Source organism: Nuphar pumila, chromosome 11 (assembly GCF_984573655.1).
Source record: "Nuphar pumila chromosome 11, dmNupPumi1.hap1.1, whole genome shotgun sequence".
NCBI classification, from domain to species: domain Eukaryota; kingdom Viridiplantae; phylum Streptophyta; class Magnoliopsida; order Nymphaeales; family Nymphaeaceae; genus Nuphar; species Nuphar pumila.
The window spans coordinates 423,872-448,844 of record NC_143259.1 but is presented as its reverse complement, the minus strand read 5'-3'; the positions used below and the strand labels follow the sequence as shown (position 1 = coordinate 448,844).

General features: G+C 35.7%; 1 protein-coding gene across 2 annotated transcripts in view; it reads right to left on the bottom strand.

Annotated features, from left to right (window-relative positions):
- The window catches only part of LOC149821536 (SIT4 phosphatase-associated family protein), a 48,842-nt gene that overhangs the window by 15,124 nt on the left and 8,745 nt on the right, over positions 1-24,973 (bottom strand). For both annotated transcript variants that reach the window (XM_089979950.1, XM_089979949.1), the window contains exons 3-15: positions 12,428-12,514; positions 12,207-12,282; positions 12,028-12,102; positions 11,836-11,889; positions 9,065-9,124; positions 8,748-8,864; positions 8,398-8,492; positions 8,004-8,203; positions 5,369-5,466; positions 4,537-4,640; positions 4,283-4,448; positions 4,045-4,167; positions 3,090-3,172 (exon numbers count right to left, since the gene is read on the bottom strand). In XM_089979950.1, coding sequence (XP_089836076.1) covers positions 3,090-3,172; positions 4,045-4,167; positions 4,283-4,448; positions 4,537-4,640; positions 5,369-5,466; positions 8,004-8,203; positions 8,398-8,492; positions 8,748-8,864; positions 9,065-9,124; positions 11,836-11,889; positions 12,028-12,102; positions 12,207-12,282; positions 12,428-12,514 — 1,338 coding nt within the window. The remainder of the gene's footprint in view (positions 1-3,089; positions 3,173-4,044; positions 4,168-4,282; positions 4,449-4,536; positions 4,641-5,368; positions 5,467-8,003; positions 8,204-8,397; positions 8,493-8,747; positions 8,865-9,064; positions 9,125-11,835; positions 11,890-12,027; positions 12,103-12,206; positions 12,283-12,427; positions 12,515-24,973) is intronic.

Here is a 24,973-nt window from a genome sequence, read left to right as displayed (position 1 = left end):
CATTGGAGGAGACAAACAGGGAATTGATTTTATTAAAAATATTTTAAAACAACAAATTTGAAATGACTGATCTCGGTTTTCTTATATACTTTTTAGGGATTGAAGTTGCATACTCTGCACATGATTATTTCTTAACTCAATTCAAGTTCGCTACTGATATCATTGACAGGTCTGGAATTACAAATGAAAAAAGGATGGATACTCTTGAAGTGATTAATGCTAAAATGAAGATAGATGATGACACACCATTGGATGACCTCACTCCTGACCGACAAATGATTGGGGCCCTTAACCATCACCAGACCTAGCATTTCACATGAAGTGCATACAACCAGTCAATTTCAGCATTCCCCCATTATTGTGCACACGCGTGTTGTTAGGCATATTATTAGATATTTACAAAATTTTGTTTATAAAAGAATCTTATTATCTTCTTCCTCACCACTTGAATTAATTGCCTATACCGACTCTGACTGAAGAGAAGATCTCAATGATAGATGCTCAACTACAGGGTTTTTTGTGTTTATAGGTGACTTGCTGGTATCCTGGAAATGCAAGAAGCAATAGAAAGTATCTTTGTCATCAACTGAAGTTGAATATCGCATCATGGCCGCCACGACGTTTGAAATTGTGTGGTTGAGAAGATTGTTAGAAGACATAGGGGTACAGATGAAGTCACCCTCAAAGCTATGTTGTGATAACAAAAGTGTCATCTACATAGTTTGGCAATCACACATTTCATGAACAGACCAAGCATATCGAGATGGATGGTCACTATGTTCATGAAGAGTACCTTCAGAAGACTCATCATGTCGTATGTAGCATCGAAATTTCAGCTAGTTGATTTCTTCACAAAGGCGCTTTTGTCTCCCCAGTTTCATTTCTTACTTGACAAACTTCCAGTCATCCAACCGTAAGTCTGAGGGGGGTTGTTAAGTTGTGTAATATATATATATATATATATATATATATAATTGTCACTAATATCGCTGATATTTTGAAAATATTGCGACATTATCAGCTATTTCAAGGTAGTCGATAATATTGGGAATATATCGTGATATTTTCAAAATATTACTAGAAACAAAATATTGTGATAATTTTGCGATAATATCACTGTATTTTTTTAGAAATATTCTTTTTTTATTTATTTTAAGTTTGCATTTCCTTTTTTTCTTTTATATTTTAAAACCTTTAAAACAAGTTTCTTTATATTTTTGAAAGAAAAATAATGCAAAACTTACTATTGTCTTAGCTTTTTTGTTGTTATTTATATTTTTTCAAATTTTTTAACTCCCGTGATATTCCCGAGATTTATCAACTTTTGAAAATCTCTCCAAGAAATTACCTTTAACGATACAAGTGACTATGAAATAGAGAGAGAGAGAGAATAATGCGCTCCTTAGGCCCCCTTTTCTCGTTAGGCCCCTTCAAAAATCATAGTTTTCACTTTTTAGTATTTTTTCCCAACCTAACACAATAGATATGATCTATAGGTTTTGTTTAGTGGGAACCGGCTTTTTGATCATCGAAATCTGATTTGTATATAGGTTCGTCCAGTGAACCAAAAATCAATGGCTATGAAGACATCAATTTTTCCCGGATAATAAAAATAATTTTTTTTGCCGAAAAAACATGATCCAAGAGTCGATTCCTACTAAATCGAGCATGCTAAACACATCTAACAGCTCAGATCTATCATAAAACACTTCGAATTATGGGGCCTAATGAGACCTAATGAAAAAATGGGACCTAATATGTTCAGTTCTCATATATTATATATAGGTAAATATTGGCTACTAATGAAGGTATGAAACTAATGAGCTAGAAATCATAGGTGCAAGTTGTATCGACTCAATCTAACCACATAGATGTGTTCATCATGGTTTGTTTGCTAAGGATCAAGCCTTGGATCGTGCTTTTCTGATGTAAGAATGTGATCTTTTGAGTTATGAAATTTTGACACATTGTGGGCCATTGATTTTTGGTCCCCTTTAAAAACCTAATTACTTGTCAGAATCACAAGTTTCCTACTAAACAAACCATGTAGATCACATCCGTAACATATGATCCACACAAAAAATAGATTTTTTTAAGAAAAGTGATTTCTACTCATTAGTTTCGTACCTTCATTAGTAGCCAATATTAACCCTATATATATTACCTACTTATTGTGTTGTAATAGGAAATACCCATTAGGGGTATTCCAGTCTTTTCATAGAGTTGTAATAGGTTGTGCCCAAAGGGGCACAACCTATTACAACTTTTAGATCACATCCGTGACATATGATCCACACAAAAAATATATTTTTTTAAGAAAAGTGATTTCTACTCATTAGTTTCGTACCTTCATTAGTAGCCAATATTAACCCTATATATATTACCTACTTATTGTGTTGTAATAGGAAATACTCATTAGGGGTATTCCAGTCTTTTCATAGAGTTGTAATAGATTGTGCCCAATAGGGGCACAACAGTCCTTTAAATACTTTTTCCTTTTTGTTTTATTGTTCTTTAACTTTAGGTTAAGGACATTATGGTAATTGGGTTTTAAAGTGCTTAGGACCTCCCCAACGGCTCCATTTCTAGCCATTGGGGAAGGTCCCAATGGTCCGTGTGTGAGCTGTATATATAGGAGTGAACCCCCTCTTTTATGATTATGCTTGTCTCAAGCATTTATATGAAAACCATTTTATATTTTTTATACTCTCTCTTGCCCTTTAGTGGCTTTGTGCTTGTATTCTTGTATTGACCCATAAGTGGTCCTTGGTTGTGTGCACTCTTGTGTGTTTTGTAAGCCCATAAAAGACATCTATTTGTGTTTTTGTATTTCATTACAAACCCAACCCTTTTCATTATGGGGTCTATATTTTGAACCCGACCCAGTTACACCCCTACCTATGGTTATAACTTAGTGAAATGGTGGACAACAATGATAGGTTATTCAGGAACCTCTTCAAGAAATATAGTAGCAACTTAATTCATTAGCATGTGAAAAGGAAATAGCATGCAGCAATAGAAAACCATAATCACATTCAATAACGAACAAGATTGTGCCAAACAATATTTTGTAAATAATATAAGCTTACCCACAAGCCCATTGGTAGATATTTTCTACCGCATTACGTTTGACTAGTGTGTTTGTTTGCCAATCAAACCATTCACTGTTTCCCTGAGAATCCACAGTAACAACAAAATTAATTGAAATGAAGTACAAAGTCAACTACAATGTCTTTCATTGCACAGGTGCCCAAACACAATTTTGAATTATTTCATCAACAAATAAAAGCACCAAAAGACCATCAAACGACAGCAGCATGTGTGAATAAGTTTAAAGAATTGGATTCATTATAGTTATAATTATAATTTTCTCCAAAAAATTATAATTAGAACTCATCATTGCAAGCAGACATGCACGCATGCAGAGAGAGAATGAAAGGTTGGTTAAACTTAATTATCAGTAAGTCTTCAAGGAGGAACAACATCAGCCACTAAGTACACATTTGGAAGTGGGAAAATAAAGAAAACATGTGAGTGGGAAAGAAAAAGATACAGTTTTTCCTATTATTCCAAATGAGAGAAATTTTCACATGAAAAAAAAAATAAAATATCTAATTTTTTCATATGACGAGCATATACCACAAACAAAAGAGAATTTTTCATATGAGAACTTCACATATGTAAGTTTTTCTTTTCATATGAGATTTGTTCTCACTTCCAAACATGGCCTAAATCAATTTTGAATCAACAGGTTCAGGCACAGGAAAAGGAAGTCCATGGATTTTATTTGCCAGATTCATGTGTGCATTTATTCATTTAAGTATATAAGGTAATAACCCTCATATAAAACATATGCAAGTAGAGTTGGCACATTAAACTAGAAGTACAAATCTAGGTGTGTATAAAAGAGGTGAAATTTGACAGAATTAAACCAAACTTAAAAAGTGTAAGAGAATAACAGTAACTAGCATCTAGTACCCAAATTGTTGCTTGTAACATACTGAAGTGTAAAAGATGATAGTATCAAAACTTCTTCTTATCAACCTGTAAATATGACTGTATATGACTGTTGCTGTTGCCTAACTGAACAAGCTTATTAGCAATTTGTGTAATGTGTCCAATGTTTCCTAGCCGTGGTGATGATCTTCCAACAGTAGTTGATGTTGGCTGTTTTGTCAAGGAAAATACAGATCAATTTATGACATATGAACCAATGGAGAAAATAACAAAGAGACATATGATGTGAAATGAAGACTCCTTAAGCAAACAAAATGACTATTACCTGATTTGAATCAGGGAAAAGAATTGGTTGCTTATCTGCAGCAAGAAGCTTTCTAACTAAATCGCATTGTTTGAAAAGATGGTCAATCAACATACTATTTTTGCTCTCCAAGGATGATAAAATGATAGTCTCCACATGATGATGCAAAGAATTATTGAAGGGATACCTGCATCCATAGTATGCATATATAAAAAGGTAGCTGGAATATTGATTACTTGGATCATTTTCAATTTTGCAGCCATGACAGAACATACTCAAAAAAGAGACTTAAAATTCTCCATATGGCACCCAAGTTAACTAACTCCTTTTCAGCATCTTCATCACCCACCCTCAACAGTACTGCAATGAACTCCACAATCTGGAAAATCACAAATTCAAACATGATAAGAAAAGCAAGCACGCATATTTGCACCATTTTAAGCAAACTTTGTAACCTTGAAAGGTTCATAGACTTGCAGTTGATACAAAAGCCAAAAACTACATATTCTAGAAAAGAGAGAGAGCATGGGATCAACATAATTTTCAAAATTAGCAACACATTTTTTTTATAAGAAAGAAACACAATCATATATTACCAAGATATTTAAATAATACAATATGTTTAGAAAGAAACACTGATACTCAAGGCATGTCTTCATGTTTATCCATTGAAATTTAGATCACCTCAGTATATCGATTTTGTTTTTCAAAGTCCTAAGCCCCAAATTTAGAACAAATATACATGCATTCTTTTGTAAGTACCGGAAATTTTATCTTAAAAGGCAGCAGAATTTCATGCAAGTAGCAGTGTAGCACCATCCACCAAAGATGAGAGAAGAAAAAGATCAAAGTTTGACATGGCAAAACAATCTTAATCGTTATAGGTACACAGTCCCATTCAGTATCAAAATCAACCAATAGAACCTGGACCCATGATGTTGAAAATTAATAAGATTCACTACAGAGAAGGATGGCTAACCCAGTACTATTCAAGCTCATGCATAAAATGCAGAACCACACCCCGCAAAGTTAATAACAAAAATAACCATACTGATCAACACAAATCATGATATTAAAGATATTTATATAAAAAAAGGAGGCACTTACCTTAAGTCGATGCTTGCCAAGAGGTGGGTGTAGCTCACCATATGTAGTAGGCAAGATATTCCCATCAGAGGATACATCCAAAACTTTTAGCAAGTCGCCTATCCCACAAACACGAAGAATCTACAAATTCAGTTTAGAACAGCGTACATGCTAACAACAACAAAATAGTGGCTGGTTGTGCTGGGTTTAGTAAATAAACTTTCAGCTAACAATCTAGTTCAGCTTGCAAGAGTAACTGCTAACCACACTAGATCATAGATGACGCTAGGAGATCCATGACAAAAACAAAAGATTTTCTCAATATAATGTATACTACACAATTTGCAAGAAAATAGTCCTGAAGAAACACATAGCTAATGCAAAGACTTAAATGCACAAGATAACAGTTTTGTTATTCTTGAGGATATCCAAACAACCTTTGTTTTCCCAGACAAACCATTATCATGATAAAACATTTCAATCAAATAGCAAATTGTAGTAAATTAACCAATGTTCACATCCATCAATGAAACATGAGATGAAAATAAAGAAAGCTCTGTGTGTGAGAGAGAGAGATGACACCTACACAAAAGAATTAGAATTTTCTCTTCTTTTTCTTCATGAACCGCTACCACAAACACCAATAAAGAACGACTCAAATTTTACCAGATGTATCCCACGTACAAGTACATGAATTAATTAGCAATTCCTGCCCAACCCTGCCATATGAAATTGTTCCATCTGTGTCCAGGTAACACAGACTGGTTCCTTAGGAGGGCATTTGATTGCAAGGACGGCAGTGTCCGCCGTCCCCGCAAGGCATGGGGCCTATGTGCCCCACAAATGCATGACGAGCAGGAGCGCAGACACCACATCCCATGTGGGTGGGTGGGAGTGTCCCCCCACTAGACACCCCAATGAAAAGAATAAAAAAAAAGGAAAACATGGCCCCCCACCCCGCGACGACCTCCCCCCCTCTCTCACCCCCGACTGTAATCCTCTCTCTCTCTCTCTCTCTCTCTCTCTCTCTCTCTCTCTCTCTCTCTCTCTCTCTCTCTCTCTCTCATGAACCCTAACCTGATTTTAGGGGTTTTGGGGGTATCCTTAGATTTAGGGGGTTTTGCACTTTAATTCTTGTTTTTGGCATTCATTAAGTGAATGCACGCAAAATCCAATGTTTTTTTCGAGTATGCTTAGATTTTATGGGTTTTGCATTTTAATCTCTGTTTTTGCAATTTATTAAGTGAATGATGCTAAATCTGAACTTTTTTTAGGTATGCTTAGATTTTAGGGTTTTTATATTTAATCCCCTTTTTTGCAATTTATTGAGTGAATGCATGAAAAAACCATTTTTTTCAAATATGCTTAGATTTTAGAGGTTTTAATTTTAATCCCTATTTTTGCAAGTTATTGAGTGTGATGCTAAATCTGATTTTTGTTTTTTGGTATGGTCCAATTTTAGTGGTTTTGTATTTTAATCCTTATTTTTGTAATTTATTGAGTGAATGATGCAAAATCCAATTTTTTTTATGATTTAGATTTTAGGGATTTTGTATTTAATCTTTATTTTTTCAATTTATTGAGTGAATGATGCTATAAATTTGAATTTTTTTAGGCATGCTTTAGATTTTAGGAAATTTGTATTTTAATCCCTAGTTTTGTAATTATTGAGTGAATGTATGCTAAATCTGAATTCCTTTTTTTGGGTATGCTTATATTTTAGGGGTTTTGTATTTTAATCCATATTTTATTTTAATCCTATTTTTGCAATTAATTGAGTGACTACATGCTAAATCAAAATTTCTTTTTTTTATGATTAGAATATGAATTTCTTTTTTTATCAAAATACAAACATTTTAAACATTTGTGTTCAAGTTGTCTGAGATGATGAATCAAACTCAGGACATATGGACAGTAGTGTTCTAACGTGATTGATGCAAACGGTAGACAAGGGCACCATGTGATTGTCCATTTGTCCTGAACAGGGTCAAGACAAGACTGGACAAAACATGGTGTCCTTGTCCAGTGTTGTCCGTGAATCAATTGCCCCTTAATGTATATTACTTGTTCTTAATACCTAAAAGACAACAGAACCAAGCATCAATCACAGTGCACACCACCCATTCAAAACCACAACCATCCCCCACACAAAAAAAAAGAGTTGGCTTGACTTGTACATGCAAATGCTTCATTTCACCCGCAAAACACTTTCATGTACATAGCTTGCCAGAGCTAGAAGGTAAAAGAAAATGTGGCAATAGCTCATTCTAACCCTCCACCAATGGAGCACTCTGATCCCCCACAATATAATACCATCAAAGCCATTTTGCTAGTGAGACATTCACCAGTAACATGATGCAGTTCTCCATAATGTAGGACGCTGTTTTCACAAGGTAGATCAATAAAAATTTTGCAGTGCTATAAACTATTCAAATATGAAGGTCAGCATACAAATGCAGCATTTAGCAGTGGCTGAGCCGCTGAAGTATAACAGCTTCAAAACCAATGGGAATTTTCATGCTCTTATTTTCTAGAATCAAGTTCTTGACTCAAACAATGCTCATCAGATGTAAAAAGAATTTGTAGAAGATGAAATCTCCAAAACCACCAGAAAGTATTGAAGAATAACCAATAGTAGAAAAGTTCACTAACTTACCTAGTTTTGGCAGCATACCACTAACCGTCTCAGGATTAACAGTAAGTGGTTCAATTAAATGGTGATTTCTCATACAACTTAATGTAGTTGGAGCAGACTGTTTGGGGTCCAGCAAAGAAATACAGACAGATAACGAGTGTACAAGAGTAGATTTTGAATTTGGATCTTCCAATGCATGATTTAGTAGCCTTCCTGCAAAGCTGAAGATAAATGAAAAATATGAAATCATTTAGATAAAGAACAGCTATATCACAAAAATTATCACATAAATCTAGCACTTGCATGAAAAGTATAAATGAAATCCCATGAAAGAAGAGGCAAAAAGTTACAGCAACCCATTGAAAAACATAAATGAAAACCCATGAGAGAACCAAAAGTTACAGCAACAGGATACCTTGGGCTAGATATTTGGGTTGCAAGTGCTGAAGAACCATTTCGAGCTATGGCACATAGAGTTTCAGCTGCATTGGCATGAACTTCAGGAGGATTCTAATTCATCCATGAATTCAATACACTAGTTACCAACGGTTTACAACAGAAAGAAAAGCTAACAATCTTAAAACATAAGTCATCCCCACATCATAGGCACATTCCAAGATAGTTAATATCACAAACTGCAGTAATATTGCAAAAGGACATTCTCACTTCAAGGAGACATATAAAAAATGAATTATGGACACTTTTCTCAAGAAAAAGTATGAACAAAATGGTGCAAGCAATACCATACTATTTATTAATACTTACAGATGGGCTCAATTTATCCACGATCATTTCAAGCAAATTTGTATCAGCTAACCACAGCATCACATCCATGACATTATTATACATGTGATCATCAGCTCCAACAAGTCCTATCAAAACCTGCTTAATAGTATTCCTTAGTAAAATTGCAATTTAAGAAAAAACATGGAAATAAGACATAAAATTCAAGTTGTAAAACAAACATTTATATAATGGCAACTGGCAAGACAAATCATGCAAATAACATTGTAAGTTAGTAGCAGCTTCACGCATAACATACAAGATGATGCTCCATTGAAGCAAAAGAGAGCAGGACTGACCTCCATGATGGATGTGATGCCTATCAAATCAACAAGCTGACCAAAAATCTCCTGATGCGACTGTATAAGAAATAAGACAAGAAACAATCAAGCATATGGAAAAGGGGGTCCTGAGACAAGTCCAAGAATGCAAAACAAGAAAAAATAAATCTAGTTACAAAAGGAATTTCCACAACTTTATTCAATGATACATATGGTCTAGGAGACTAGGACACACCACCATTATTAAGTTTGTCCATACACAGGCATTTGGTTATCAGAGTCTTGATTCCACATTCATTCATATTCACAAGTACAACCTATGTAATTTACAATTTGTCATAGTCCTATTTACTATTGCCCTCAAGGTCCTCAATACTCTCCTTCTCTTCATAGTTCTTTCAGGTAGGTGGTCATGGTAGGACTCATGCTGGACCTAATTGCGCCAAGACCTTGGTCTAAATGTGAGTGTACATACCAGGTCCATGTCCAATCTAACCGGACCACGCTTATGCAGGATAAAGTCTGGACAGAGTGAATGGGACACCCAGATTAAGCAGGTAGAACTCTCTCTTTTTCATAAAAATGAAATTAAATAGGTCAGGTTCTTAACAGGATTTCAATTAAGATCAAACTGGCTACTGCCAGGTCCAGCTCCAATTGACATATCAACCCTGAAGAACCATATTAATTTGCACATATACCAGCTCTCATGTATCCAAGTCTGATAATATCTAGTTGGAGAAAGTAATCCAACCTATTGATGTCCATAATGTGAACCCATGGCATAACCCTTATATAATGGTGCTATAAGTATCCATAATTCCATATATCATCCAAAGCATCTTAGAGACACCTAATTTTCTTTAGACATCCTAAATCTATTTGTTTCAACCTTCAGAAATCTAAACATGTGGCATCTCAGCTAATGCAGTTTACTTTGTTGTTTCTCTGCTAGTAAGCCTTCATTATTACCATAAAATAGTACCGATACTTTTTGGAACATAAGTATGGTTTACACCAAAGAGTCACCCACTTATCATGCAACACATCAGTTGACTCCACTTCAAACATTTAACGAAAAGCCTACTAGTGATCTCTTCATCAAGCCCACAACTATTGGATAATAGAACTAGAACCTAGGTACAGAAAAGCTATTATATTTTAGTAGTACAAGGTCTCACAACCCACTACCCATTACCCACCACCCTTCTCACTAGAGTGCACCTCATATGTTCCAATTACACTGTATTAGCCTTCGACCCTCTTTGTTCCTGGGTTTTCCTTCACTCCAAAGGTACATTAACGTGGAGCCTTCCAATGGAGACTAAAATACTGATTTCCAAAGAAAATCTACAATTTTTAAGATTAAAATAAAATATAAGATACCCAGAGAATGTGCAGGTGACATTTGCAGATCACATGCCGTTCAGAGCCACAAGAGAAAGAAAATAATAAACCTAGCCAATCTGGGGATAGCCCTCAATGGTATTCAAAACCAAGAACCCATGAGAAAAGACATTGTGGTGCCATGCATTCACTCAACTGCACTTAGTGAGGAAAGGTACACATCCCTATAGGCACCACAAGCCAATTTTGCTCAGTTGAGCTCCAGGTGCTGGGTCAGTCACTAAGCCAGCCTTAAAACATAGAAGGTTCTCTTTTGCCAATTCAACTTGTAAAACAAGATCTAAGAGTCTCAAATGTAGCACAATGACCAAAAAAAATCACAATTTACAACTAAAGTATGCCAATTATCTACAAGTATAAACCCAAGCTTTAATGTCAGAAGAAAGAAAATTGGAAAAATAGTCTATTTTATTTAACATGATATAAATTGTTAGCTTTGAAACATCCAAACAAATCTACAAAAATTTTTTATCATCCTTCTAGGTCATCCATGAGGAGCGAATTCCGAGCATGAATTCATCATGGAATAAAGCAGCTCGATAAGAACCATTATCCAAAGCTTGATATACAACCAGAAAGCCTTTTGAGCATGGGTTTGATAGTAAACATTAAAACCCCGAAGAATTTCACTTTAAAAGATAAAATGCCATTTGAACTATCATCAACTTCGCAAAAGTAGGAAATAATAATGAAGAATTTCATTGAAATACTTGCATGGCCCTATCTTCTAAGGTAAGATTTTCATAAAGTTTATCAAGTAACAAAACTATATTCTGAAACCACAAAACTTCAGCTCTTCGATCATACATTTTCACTCCATGACCATGACAAATTTGCGACACTTGCACATTTATTAGCCATCCATATCTACTCTACTTAACCCCTAACTTAAGAAGAACTTCTGCCTGCTGGTATCTGACTTCATTGTTTCATTTCCATGTTTGAGTAGTAATACCACATGCATTCTTGTCATCCTTTTCTCTAGCATGTACAAGATATCACCATACCATCAGTAACATCCTTCACTACCATAAAAGAATGCATGCAGTTAGCCCCACATTGAAAGCTATAAGCTAATAGCATAAAGCATCATAGAGAAAAAAAATGAATAGGAAGAGGTGTCAACAAGAACGCCTAAAAGGAATGCATGTCTTTAACCTCATCACCCTTATGGTGGCTCCTGACTTACATGACCCCTGGAGCTCATATACCCTGCCTGGAGTAATTGTCCTTATCAAGCACCTAGTGATGTCTTTTAATAATGCTCTTGCAGTAAGTCGGGAAACCAATGCCATTGGCATTTGGAAGCTAAAAAAGCCCAAGGTAACAAACTAATATGCAAAATGGGTTAATGAAATCATAAGACCAACATGAAAAGTTACCTGAACATAATTCATGAGAGGAATTGTTTTCCGCATTATCAAGCATACAACAACCTGGAAAACCGTAGTATTTGCAATAATCAATCCACCTGATTTTTCAAGCATCCATAAAGCCAACTCAGGAAGAATCAGCTATTCTACATATAAAAAAATCTCTTAGTTCTGAAACTGATGGATGAAGTATCATTATACCTTGCTAAAGTATCCTGCCAGCAGTGTACTGTGTGAACGGTTTGGTTGAAGGAAGGAGAAAAGCAAGTTCATCAACTGTAATGACAGAAAATTAGCTCCAAGGCAATGATAATCACCTTGTGATCTACCCTATCAAGATTCCATCTGTGCAAGCCAAAAAAAATTATAAAATCAAATACCTCAGAATCCTCTACTAGTGTCTTCAATATAACATCAACTTCGCAAGTGAATATCTCGCATGCTATGAATGGAAACCTGAATTTGAACAGAACAATAAACATAAAAAATGATAAATACACATGCAAATGTATTCCTTCAAAGAAATCCACAAAATCGAGAGGAAAGGACCGACATAATGCCAATCAGTGTCCTACTTGAGCTTGAAAATTCTGACTCTTACTTGTAAGCACGTTTCTTTTCAGCATCTTCTGGAGGGTCTTCCACAATGTATTGCAACATAAGCTCCACCTCAGCTCTATCTCGAAGACTAGTAAATTGCAGAGTCAAACATGAGTAGAAATAGTGGAAATGGAAATATATTATTGCATAAAGATGAGAGATACAAAACTACAAATATGTAGAAGCCAGCATCCTGGAAGATTTATTCGCAGCTCACACGAGATACTGTGTAACTCTGCAAGCCACAGCAGACTAACTAGCAAAAAATTTGCTCCACTCAATGTTGTGAAAAGTGTTGAGGCGTAGCAAGGCGCTCCACCAAAACATGAAGCAAGGCATAAGCCCCGAGGCGTTAAGCGTAAGCCTCAAAAATATATTTTTAAAAACTTTTAAAAAACTTTAAAAATATTTAAAAACACAAATAAATAAAAGAAAAGCTTTATTGATGAAGCAACAATCAATAAGACATAGGAAATCTAAAGTTTTAACTTCTAAACAAACATCAAACTGATTTTTCAAGCACTAGAACACATGTAACAGTGCATATTTAATTATATATACTTACACTCACCAACAAAAAACGGTTAAACTTATTTCAGTTTCCATGATCTAATGACACAAACTAACAGTCACAAATTCACATAGAAAATCTTTTATATACAAAATTACAAACCTATACATACACAATGGATGACATGTACATACACAATCTTTATAAAGAGAAGTATACAACAACAACAACTACGCCTTCATCCCAAAACAATTGGGGTCAGCGATATGAACCAAACAAGAAATTCATTTTGGGTCTTCCACATGAATCCTTTTCCTCCAATCATTTCTATCCAATGCCATGTCCTCGGTGAGGTTCAAAGCATTCATATCCTTTCCTATCATCTCCATCCAAGTCTTCCTAGGCCTACCCCGACCTCTTTTAACTAATATATTTTTCCATTTCTCCAACCTTCTAACTGGAGCATCATTAGGCCTTCGCCGAATATGTCCAAACCACCGTAAACGATTCTCTCGCATCTTATTTTCAATGGGTGCAACACCTACCTTCTTACATATCTCCTCGTTCCGAATCTTATCTTTTATTGTATTTCCACACATCCATCTAAGCATCTGCATCTCAGCTACACTCATTTTTTGAATATGATGTCTCTTGGCAGCCCAACATTCCGTACCATATAGTAAAGCGGGTCTAATAGTCGTCCTATAAAACTTTCCCTTCAACCGCAATGGCATTTTACGATCACACAACACTCCAGTTGCACTTTTCCATTTCATCCACCCAACCTTTATCCTATGATTTACATCTCCATCAATTTCTCCATACTTTTGAATGATGGATCCAAAATATTTGAAATAATCATTCACCGGTATTTCTTGCTCACCAAGCTTCACTACACTCCCATCACTACTTCGTTGCTTACTAAACCGACATTCCATATATTCAGTCTTACTCTTACTCAACTTAAAACCTCTAGCTTCCAATGTCTGTCTCCATAATTCTAACTTAGCATTAACCCCAGCTCTAGACTCATCAATCAAAACAATATCATCAGCAAACAACATACACCACGGTACATTTTCTTGAATTGATCTCGTAAGCTCATCCATCACTATCGCAAATATGGTCCATAAAATTAGCATGCATGAAATGACACGAGCAAATATTTTCATGTGTGTGTGGGTGGGTGGGTGAGCACGCACGCACGAATATAATTATAAAAGTAGCCTGTATGTGTACTAATTCAGAACTCATGGAATGGTTGGAAAACATGGAACCTCCAATTTTTTCATTGTTATGGTATATCTTCATATAAGGTAAACATTTCATGCCTTACTCAATAGCGTAGTTTTGCACTTTTAATTTTTAAACAGCCTGGCATCACCTTGGCAACACTAGGACAATTGACACCATCATGTAAGCCAGACACCTGAACTTTTGACAACCTTAAGATAAATTGGTGTCAGCTAAAAATTTTGGAAATGGCCCAACTAGTTTTCAATGTTTCACTGCATGTTCTGTAATCAGACCCTACAAACATGACACCAATAGTTTATGTAGTGAAAAACATGCATTAGATTAGAATTTGCATTTACACAGGTTTTATAAAATTCTACAACAAAAACAGGTTTTTTCATAAAAATGATCTGATCCAAAGCATGACAACCTGAAACACCAATTAATTACAGACATCAAGAAGGAGGAGGAGGAAGAAGAACATGGGAAGAAAAAGGGAGCAGAAGAAAAAGCAGGAGGGAAGAAGAAGAAAAAGGAGGAAAGAAGAAGGGAAGAAGAAAGAAGAGGAGGAGAAGGAGAGAGAGAGAGTATGTACCCGAGTGAGAGAGAGAGAGAGTGCTCAGTCCCTCCTCTCTTCTTCTTCTTCTTCTTCTTTCGGCAGAGAGAGAGATAAAGAGAGAGACGCCGCTGATGGTTGTCAGTGCTGGTGGTTGTTGCCGGTGGTGGGGAGGAGACGAAAGGGGAGAGCCCTAACGTCGGGCCTTCTTTTGTTCTTTTTTTATATGATTTTCAGTCAAATGAGGGTTTTGACCTCATTTGACCATGACAAATTGAGGCGTGCGCCTCAAGAAGTATGAGGCGAATGCCTCAACCATTTCCACACCTTATGCAGCTATGCTTGTACCTAAAGGCAAAAAGGCCCTCGCCTTGGGGCGAGGCGCACTTTCAATAACATTGGCGCCACCTATGTCACATGGGTGCGGGTATGGATACGGGTGCAACACGGGTGCGGAGCAATTTCAAAAATTTTGGACACGGGGACACGGCTATATATATATATATATATATATATATATATATATATATATATATATATATATATATAACAATAATAAGATTCGGCTATATATTTTTTTTAAATATATAAAAAGATCGATTTTTTTAAGTTTTTATACATCTTTTGCTCTAAAATGGACAAAAATAGACTCGATCAAAGTTGACCAAGTCCAAAATGTGGACGGACTCAGCCCCGGCGCGTTGACCGAGTTCGACACTTTGGTTGACCATATATGCCCCGTGTCCAAAGCCGCACCCGTGTCGGGGCGTGTTGACGCAGGTGCATCGACCTTATAGCCGAGTCCGTGTGACTTAGGGCACCACTACTTCATACCAAGAAACAGTAGTTATTAGCAAATAAAGACAGAATAACAACTACTCCATGCTACCAGAATATTCTATTTTTGTCTTTTCCATGTACTTTACTTTGAGCAAGGTGCAGGAAACTTGGCTACACCTATGTCCAATAGCCATACTTACAGCGCCTACCTTAGATCCTCAATACTGCATTGTTAAAAAACATTTTTTCCTATCAGGATTCTCTTTTATAAAGACTTAAAGGAATGATTATCTTAATCCTAAATCATTTCAAACTATAAATAAAACTAGAAAACCACCATCTAAAATAGACAAAATGAAAATAACACACAAACAGCAAGAAGGCTTAGCATTTCCTAAAGGCAGATGACTATGTCACATGGATACAGGGATACAGCCATTTTATGAAGTCTCCAATATGACTAGTGCACAAGAAGATATTGAGCGGGAGTCAAAATGAAATACCAGTGTGACATAGGTGGACAGGCTCACAAGATTAAGTTGTGCAGAATAAATCACAAACCATTCTTATCCTCAAAAATTTGACTTACCAAAAGAAAGGGGTGGGAATGATGGGGTTGGGATAGTGAATAGAATAGCTACAATCGACTCAATCTTCACAGAAATGACAAAGACACGTTCATTCTAAGAGGGTGAGATGCTCAAAAAAACTAGGGAAAACTACATTACCCATTTTTAAGGCCAAAAGGTTCCTTTTGACATTCATGTTTCTTCCATCACGTTGCAGAAATAATCAATCACCAACATTCTATCATTATATATATACAAATGTGTACCGAACCACCATAGCTTTTTGTGGTCCACATGATTTACATCTCCAAAAGCAAAAACTAACCTTTGTTTTGGGCCATTTTTTAAGCACATTCATCTTCATGAATCGTGAACGATGATTTTTCACCACCTTGAAAATTGAATTTATTCTCTACTATATAGAAAGGAACAAAAAAACTGGTTCGAAGTCCAAAAAATACAGGTGGCAACCTCGTATCCATTTGAAACCTACCCCTCTCTCTCTCTCTCCAATTCCTGTACTTTCTAATGGTTACAAATGGTTTCTAAGAACAAATTTCTTTATTACCTCACTCTTAATACCCGTGAACAGAACTTTTTAAGCTACTATATGGTTTTTCTTCCCTCTCTCTATCTCTATCTCATGTTTATTTTGGGTAATCATTTCTCATATAATGTCTTACCCTTGGAATTCTTTTTTCATGCAGGTTTTGAGTGGCAATTGGATCCATTGGGTTGGTATTTTATTTGACATGAAAAAAAAATGAACAGAAAGTTCAGTTTGAAGTTTTTATGAAGTTTCAAATGTTTTGTTAATAGAATAACTTATATCTTCAGTCTTGTGTTTTTATGTAAGTTTTGGCTTTTTCAGAGTATTTTTTCTTTTTAATCTACACAACTATTCCCATCTCTCTATATGCATATCACAGGCAGCATCCTTGTTATGTTGTTTACATCCTATGGTTATGTTTATAGATTTGTATTTACTACTCATAGTACTTCGGGATTTTAGTTTTCCTTTATAGTAGGTTCAAGTTTACAAATTTAGAAATTTCAACCCGAATGTCTAACTGAAACTGAAATCCTAAGGGAGTGGTTGAATAACCGAGATAACCCCTCAAAAGTCCAAGACAATAGGATGCATTCCTAACTTCTACAAAAGAACATGGAACTACCACCTAGGACAAATTTGGTAGTCTGGGTCCCCTAACTCCGAGAACTGGAGACCAACGAGCCATTGTCGCTCGAAGCAAGAAACATATGTCCCCGGAGTTGTGTACCACCTACCCTCTCCAAGCTAAGCTCTAATTTGAGTGGGTTGCTTTCTTATTAATTTATATTTCCCGATGCGTTCGGGTTTTTTCGATCTGAACCCAGTAGCTCAAAAACGCTAGAGTTCCCCAAAATTGAATCATACCACCGGAGTAGTAGATCCCGAACCATTCATACCTTAAATAGGTATGTTAACCAAAACTTTAACCATGTAATTGTGCAAACCCACCCAAAGTGCTCAGCCCTTTTTATCAGGCATTTTTTTTGTCCAAAAATTAGACACAAATGACCCTGGGTGCATTGACCGCACCCAGGGTCCGGTTGACCGCACCGAGTGCTGCACCCGCGTTGCATCGACGCAGGTGCGACACTCGGTTGGCCGAATCCCTGTGACTTAGTTTTTCAGTTATTTCAGTTATGGAATTAGTTTTTTAGTATATTTTAACTTTTGTTGGTTAATCTCATATATTTTCCAGTTATGTAATCAGTTTTTTAGTTACTTTTGTATGTTAATCTCATATTTTTTAGAATAATCTCGCATATTTGAACTTTTGTAGGTTAATCTCATATATTTTCCAGTTATGTAATCAATTTCTTAGTATATTTTAACTTTTATTGGTTAATCTCATATATTTTTCTGTTATGTAATCAGTTTTTTAGTTACTTTTATACGTTAATCTCATATTTTTTAAAATAATTTCATATATTTTAACATTTGTAGGTTAATCTCATATATTTTCCAGTTATTTCAGTTATGTAATCAGTTTCTTAGTATATTTTAACTTTTGTTGGTTAATCTCATATTTTTCAGTTATATAATCAGTTTTTAGTTACTTTTATATGTTAATCTCATATTTTTTAGTACTTATTTGAGATTTTCTATTTCTTATTGGTTGTCATTTCATCAATAGAGCATTTCTTTATTTATTTGTATTTTTAGATATTTTTTTATAATTTTTTTAAAGTTTCAATTTTTTTTTAGCCTTCCGCCTCGCCTCGGTTTTTGGTGGAGCGCCTCAACGCTTTTGACAACACTAGATTGGATGAAATGAAATCCGTTTACGTTTTCCATAAAACAATAATAGTTCCTAGACATTTTCATTGGATTTGGTATTATAGGTATAATGACACCCAAGGTAGGTCCAGACCCAAATGAGGACCAACTTTTTTTTTTAAATTGGATAAATGTCAAGTCACAACATGGCTAGACCTATGCTTCCCCATTTCCATAACATGGGGTTAATAATAAACATAAAAAATGAATTGCACTTAATTAAGGATAGGAAGTCCTAATAACATCTATCCTAGTGAGGTTAGGTATGATTAAATTCAGCCCATATATCTCTGAACATTCTCGGATGCAGGGTACATGTGCGTTAAACCAGTTGTCAACTTTCTCCAACACCAATGATTAATAAACCCCTGAATGTTCTCTTCGATTACGGTTGCCTTGGCCTGCGAGTAACCGCAGGCTAATTCAAGAGAAATATTAATTTGAACTTCTTGTGTATATCAGTCAAACAAAAGATGGTAAGCTTTGTACTTGAACTTGTTATTAGTTATTTACAACATGTGATTAGTTAATAGAGCATGAGTTGAATTATTTAAACTTGTTATTAGTTATTTACAACATATGATTAGTTAATAGACCATGAGTTAAATTATTTTAACTTATTATTAGTTATTTATAACATGTGATTAGTTAATAGGGCATGAGTTGAATTATTTAAACCTGGTATTAGTTATTTACAACATGTGATTAGTTAATAGAGCACGAGTTGAACTTGTTAACTTGTGATTAGATAATTGAGTATGTGATTAAGTATTTAAACCAATGTTTACTTATCTGATTAAATGTTAATTCATATTATGTTTTTGCGAGTTAGAATAGTGATATGAAATAAATTATTTTTATGTTACTTGTTTCTTTATGTCATATTTAGTATCATGCTTCAGTGTCTATAATTAAGCAAACACATTGCATATTGGTTACATAGTACATCTGCAAAATCATAGTATTCTCCTATGCAGAATGGTTGTAGTCTGACACAAATTATTTTATTATTTTTCAAGAGAAAAGTAAAAAATCAAGAGTTGTTGTGGAATGGTGTGTGGCCCTACATATATGATCTATTGTGTTTTCGGGATGTCAAAAGTTAATTTGGCTATTATTAATTATGTCAATCAGTCATTCAGAAACTCTAACCTTATGTTTTAAACTTTTTATTAAAAATGAAATAAATGGTAATTGCTTTGAAAATTCTTGTGATGCGCCTGGAATGCTTAGCTTGTTTAAATTTGAATATTTTCGTTGTTATATAAAAAAAATCTCAAAAATTTGGGTTAAATTTCGGAGCGTTACAGTTATGATATCAGAGCCTGAGAACAATAAATCATAAATCATGGTCGTACAGCAACCCGGCAAGCGCTCTGTGAGTATATTTCATTGTTATTGATTGTGTTACTTGCATGTTCTTTTAAAGTGCCTACAAGGATAGATATATATATATATGTAATAATTATAGAAATACTACAATTCATATATAGTAAAAATGTGGGATGTATTAAAATTTTTACTAGATGTAACGCCGAGTGAACTCCAGTATGAGTGTGGCCAATGATTGGCAAAAGCAAAGGGTTTTGTCATGGAAGCCCTTAATAACCTAGCCCAGGCAATAAATACCCAACTACGTAACCAGAACGAGTTATTAGCAGCCATCAACGTGGGTCCTAATATTGGCATAGTTACTTATGAGAAATTTCTCAAGCTGGATCCCTCAACATTTTTTGGGAAGGTTGACCCAGAAATGGCAAAAAAGTTGGATCGAAGAAACAGAGTGAGCCTTTCGTGTTCTGCCAATACATGATGATAGGCAGACAGACTTCGGCACTTATCGTCTGAAGGACGATGCAAGGAAATTGTGGGATATCGCACAGGCAGTCGATTTTGCCGGGATGGATCCTATTCTGTGGGGAGTCTTCCGGGAGATATTCCTGGAGACTTACTTCCCTCGACATGCTCGTGACCAAAAACAACAAGAGTTTCTGGAGTTGACCCAGGAAAGTAAGAGCTTGGTAGATTATACCACCAAGTTTTGAAACTTGGAGAGGTATTGCCTTAACTTGTTCGCCAATGACAAGGCAAGAGTGATCAAGTATGTTTGTGGGCTCAAGGACGGACGGCGATACCGGGTGATGACCAGTCTATCGTCCACTTTCCACCAGGCTATAGAAGCAGCTACCACACTGAATGAAGAGTGGGAAAAGTCCAGGAAGGATCAAAACAGACCTTCTGATAAGTGTGGAGTTAGCAACCAGGGTGGTAAAGGCATCAACCACCACCAAAGAATCAGAAACAACACGAGGGAGATCATTCTCAATGTGATCAGAATCAAAATCAAGTGTGTTAGAAATGCAACAAATTCCACAACGGGCAACCCTGTCCCAGAGATACGGGTGTGTGTCTTTCCTGTAGCAAGATGGGCTATTATGCCTGTCAATGTCACCAGAAGACTGCAGGCATGCAAAGGCGGAACGTCAGAGGACAGCCACAACAGCAACCACCTCAGCAGCAGCAGCCTGCACAACAGCAAAACGTCTAGAAGAGGGTGTCGGGACGTGTCTATGCAACTACTACCGAGAATCTAGAGAAGAGAAATTTGGTGCAAGGTGTGGTGTTTGTTGATGGTCATGTCACACTTGTTTTTTTTATTATGGTGTCATACTCTTTTATATCACTAACGGATATAATTCTACTAGGTATGAACATTGAACCAATAAAGCATGTATTATACGTATATAACCCTAACAGATATAATTCTATATGTGTAAACTATATACCAGACACATAAATATTATTGGATGTGAAGAAATTACCGTTGACCTGACCCTACTCGATATGACTAAGTATAAGGACGTAGATATACGGAAAGACCTGACTATGGAAGAAAAGCCGATGAAAATTTTAGAACGAAGCGAATGAGTGTTGAGATCCAAGACCATCCCTCTCGTCAAGGTTAGATGGCAACATCATGGCATCGACGAAAGCACATGGGAACTTGAGACCAGTATGCGGGAAAAGTACCCTAGTCTTTTTTAGTAGTCCTATGAGAATTTCGAGGACGAAATTCTTTTTAGGGAGAAAGGATGTAATACTCGAGAATTTTATCAGATAAATAAATTTGAAATTTATATCCTTAAGCTAGTAAAAGGATATTTTAAATGTCATATTTGTTTATTCGTACAAAACGGATCCTCGATCTAATATAATTTAGTGAAAATCTATGATTATGAATTTGGATCCAAAAGTAATTTAGTTGGGTTTATACTTAAAAATCTAAATGTTAATACCTTAAAAATCTAAAAGAAGATCTGGATCCAGATAGGCCCAAGAGTGGACCCCACTCTATATGTGGGTGGCGGATCACGGGTTCGATCGAACCAAACCCGCACCCATCTAATAAAATCACGAAAAAAAAATATACTCGTTAAGAACTAAAACATGTTAAGTGGTGAGAGAAAAAATTTGTAAACCCTAAAAAGGGTTTACTTTTGAGTTAAGAAGAGAGGGGTTGTGTGTTTTCACGCAGCCGCTAGAGGGAGATGGGGTAACCGACCCGCGATCTCCTCCACGCTCTCTCTCCCTCGCACCTCTTAAATCCTCCCCCCCCGTCCACATTCTCTATTTTGCTCTCTCATTCTCTCCCCTTCGTTATTTCTTCTTCTCTTCCGTTTCCACTCATTACTTCTCTCCCTCGCTCAATTTGGAGAAAGGAGGGCACGGCTGCAGAAAAAAAGGAGGAAAAGCTTCGAATAAGGTAGGGTTTAATGTGATTTTCGGGTGTATTGTGTTTCAAAGTCTGCACTGTGTTGTATCCCACCCCAAATCAAGAAGTTTCAAAATTTTGAGGGGTTTTCATATGGACACAACGATGGTGTTTTCGTGTAAAGCTGATCGGCAATACCCTTTGGTATGAAGAGCTTAATGAAATACGTGTGTTTAGTTAGTGTATTGCACAATAGCGGGAACTCTAAATTGTTTAAACAAAACCCATCTCTGTAAGCAGTGACTGATGAAAAAACAAAATTAGGATGACAGCATTAAGTTATTTGTTGAACTTGGGACTGAATGGAAAATCGTTGTTTGATATACCATTTAAAATTTGTTGTATCACTCACCTTCTTTACTCTGTTAATAAGGTTTGAAACTTGCTGGAAAAAAAATGAATAAAACCTATGCTATATTTGGTCACAGCCGAACCTGGTATATAAGTGAATATACATATGATTTGGGGCATTGGCTCTTACTCAGGTTACTTAAGTAAAGTTAGATAAACAACTTGATATTTACATTGGTTAGTCATCACACAATCCAAGCACACTAAACTTGGGTAAGAGGTTATTGTGTGTTGAATCCAGGCATACAGGGACTTGTGAAAATTTGTATGGGTGTGCTGAATGTAAGCACACAGGGATTTGCTTAGAATTCATCGGGTGGACACTGTTTCACATACAAAAAAAAAGGTAAAATCATGTATATAAATATAAATATTTATACCATTTTTATGGCTATGATAGTGTTGGATCTGGTGTGAAATAAATTTGTTTCAAGCACTTGCATATGAATGATCGATGCATGTTCATATTAATTGTGCGACACAGGTGTGACCTACAGTTTCTAACATGTTTTAAAAGTTGTTATGTTCCCTGCTGGTGAGTAATGACTACAATACATAGGTTAATTCAATGTTAATAAGTATATGCTGATAACTTTATTTGTTATTATCTATATAGCTGTGTTCTGAATATTTGGTTGCACATGCCAGCATGCTTGTATTCTCTACATCTTCCTACTTAGACTCGATCTGAAATTGGTTCTGAAATATTGACCGTACCTACGATGTTCTACTTGTTAAGTTGCATTTCTCCGATGTTCACATGCCTGTTAAGTTGTATATCTTCTGAAATTTAACCGAACCACCTAACACAGCTTACATTCTGTTTATAATTTGAAGTGCATCGATAATATTAGGAATTCTGTCATAATGGTATTGAGTTCAGGGGTGGAAAATTTCTTTAACAGGTAAATCTGGATTCTTAATTGAACTACCATGTTAACTAATATAAGCTAATTACTCATTAGTTATCGACTTTTACCATGTGGCAAGTTATGTTTTTCAGTTAAGAACATGGACTAGAAATTCTGCACTTAGAATCGGTTTAGGGGTATGGCCATGAGCGGTAAAAACAAAGGTACAAATGATCTGGGTAGTTAAATGAGTATGGAAGGTGTAATAATTGAACTCTTGTGATTGACATAACCGGTTGGTGAGTCTTGCACACTGCTGCATTACACACACCCACTCAGTTCATGACACACTCTTGTTGCACCTTTTAGTGTTATATGAATACTATTCATATAAAGTGTTAAGCCCGAGATTGGGTAATACTAATATGGTGCTTGATAAAATGATTATTAGCATGAAACTTTATAGTTACTCTTTTGGTGATTTAATTGGAAGGGTTACTTACCTCAATTTTTCAAATAGAGAACTTATGTTCGAGCCTGCGGGTCGGATGTTGTTGGCCCCTGAGAGGCCAAGCAGGGGATTTGGGAGTCACAATTGGGGGCCCTGAGCTTATACAATTAATATCCAAGAGAATGCAATCTTAATATTCCTGCCTGACTGTTTTAAAGATATTGAGGCATTCGTGCTAGACAGTTTAAAGGTACCGGAGCACTCTGGGTGGGTCTGCATAATTAAATAGTTAAAGTTTTGGTTAACATACCTACTTAAGGTATGAATGGTTGGAGATCTACTACTCTGGTGGTATAATTCAATTTTGGGGAACTCCAGTGTCTTTGAGCTACTGGGTTCAGATCAGAAAAAACCCGAACACATCGGGAAATATAAATTAATAAAAGAGCAACCCACTCAGATTTGAGCTTACCTTGGAAAGGGTAAGTGGTACACAACTCCGGGGACCTGTGTTTCTTACTTCGAGCAGCAATGGCTCGTTGGTCTCCAGTTCTCAGAGTTAGGGGACCTAGACTACCAAATTTGTCCTATGCGGTAGCTCCACGTTCTTCCGCAGAAGTTAGTGATGCATCCTATTGTCTTGGACCTTTGGGAGGTTCTCTCGGTTATTCAACCGCTCCCTTAGGATTTCAGTTATAGTTAGACATTCGGGTTAATAAAATACCAATGCATAATAAACCCTCGAATGTTCTTTTCTGTTACGGTTGTCTTGGCCTGCGAGTACCAGCGGGATAATTCAAGAGAAATATTAATTTGAACTTCTTGTGTATATCAGTCAGACAAAAGATGGTAAGCTTTGTACTTAAACTTGTTATTAGTTATTTACAACATGTCATTAGTTAATAGAGCATGAGTGGAATTATTTAAACTTGTTATTATTTATTTACAACATGTGATTAGTTAATAAAGCATGAGTTGAATTATTTAAACCAGTTATTAGTTATTTACAACATGCGATTAGTTAATAGAGCATGAGTTGAATTATTTAAACATGTTATTAGTTAATAGAGCATGAGTTGAATTATTTAAACATGTTATTATTTATTTACAACATGTGATTAGTTAATAAAGCATGAGTTGAATT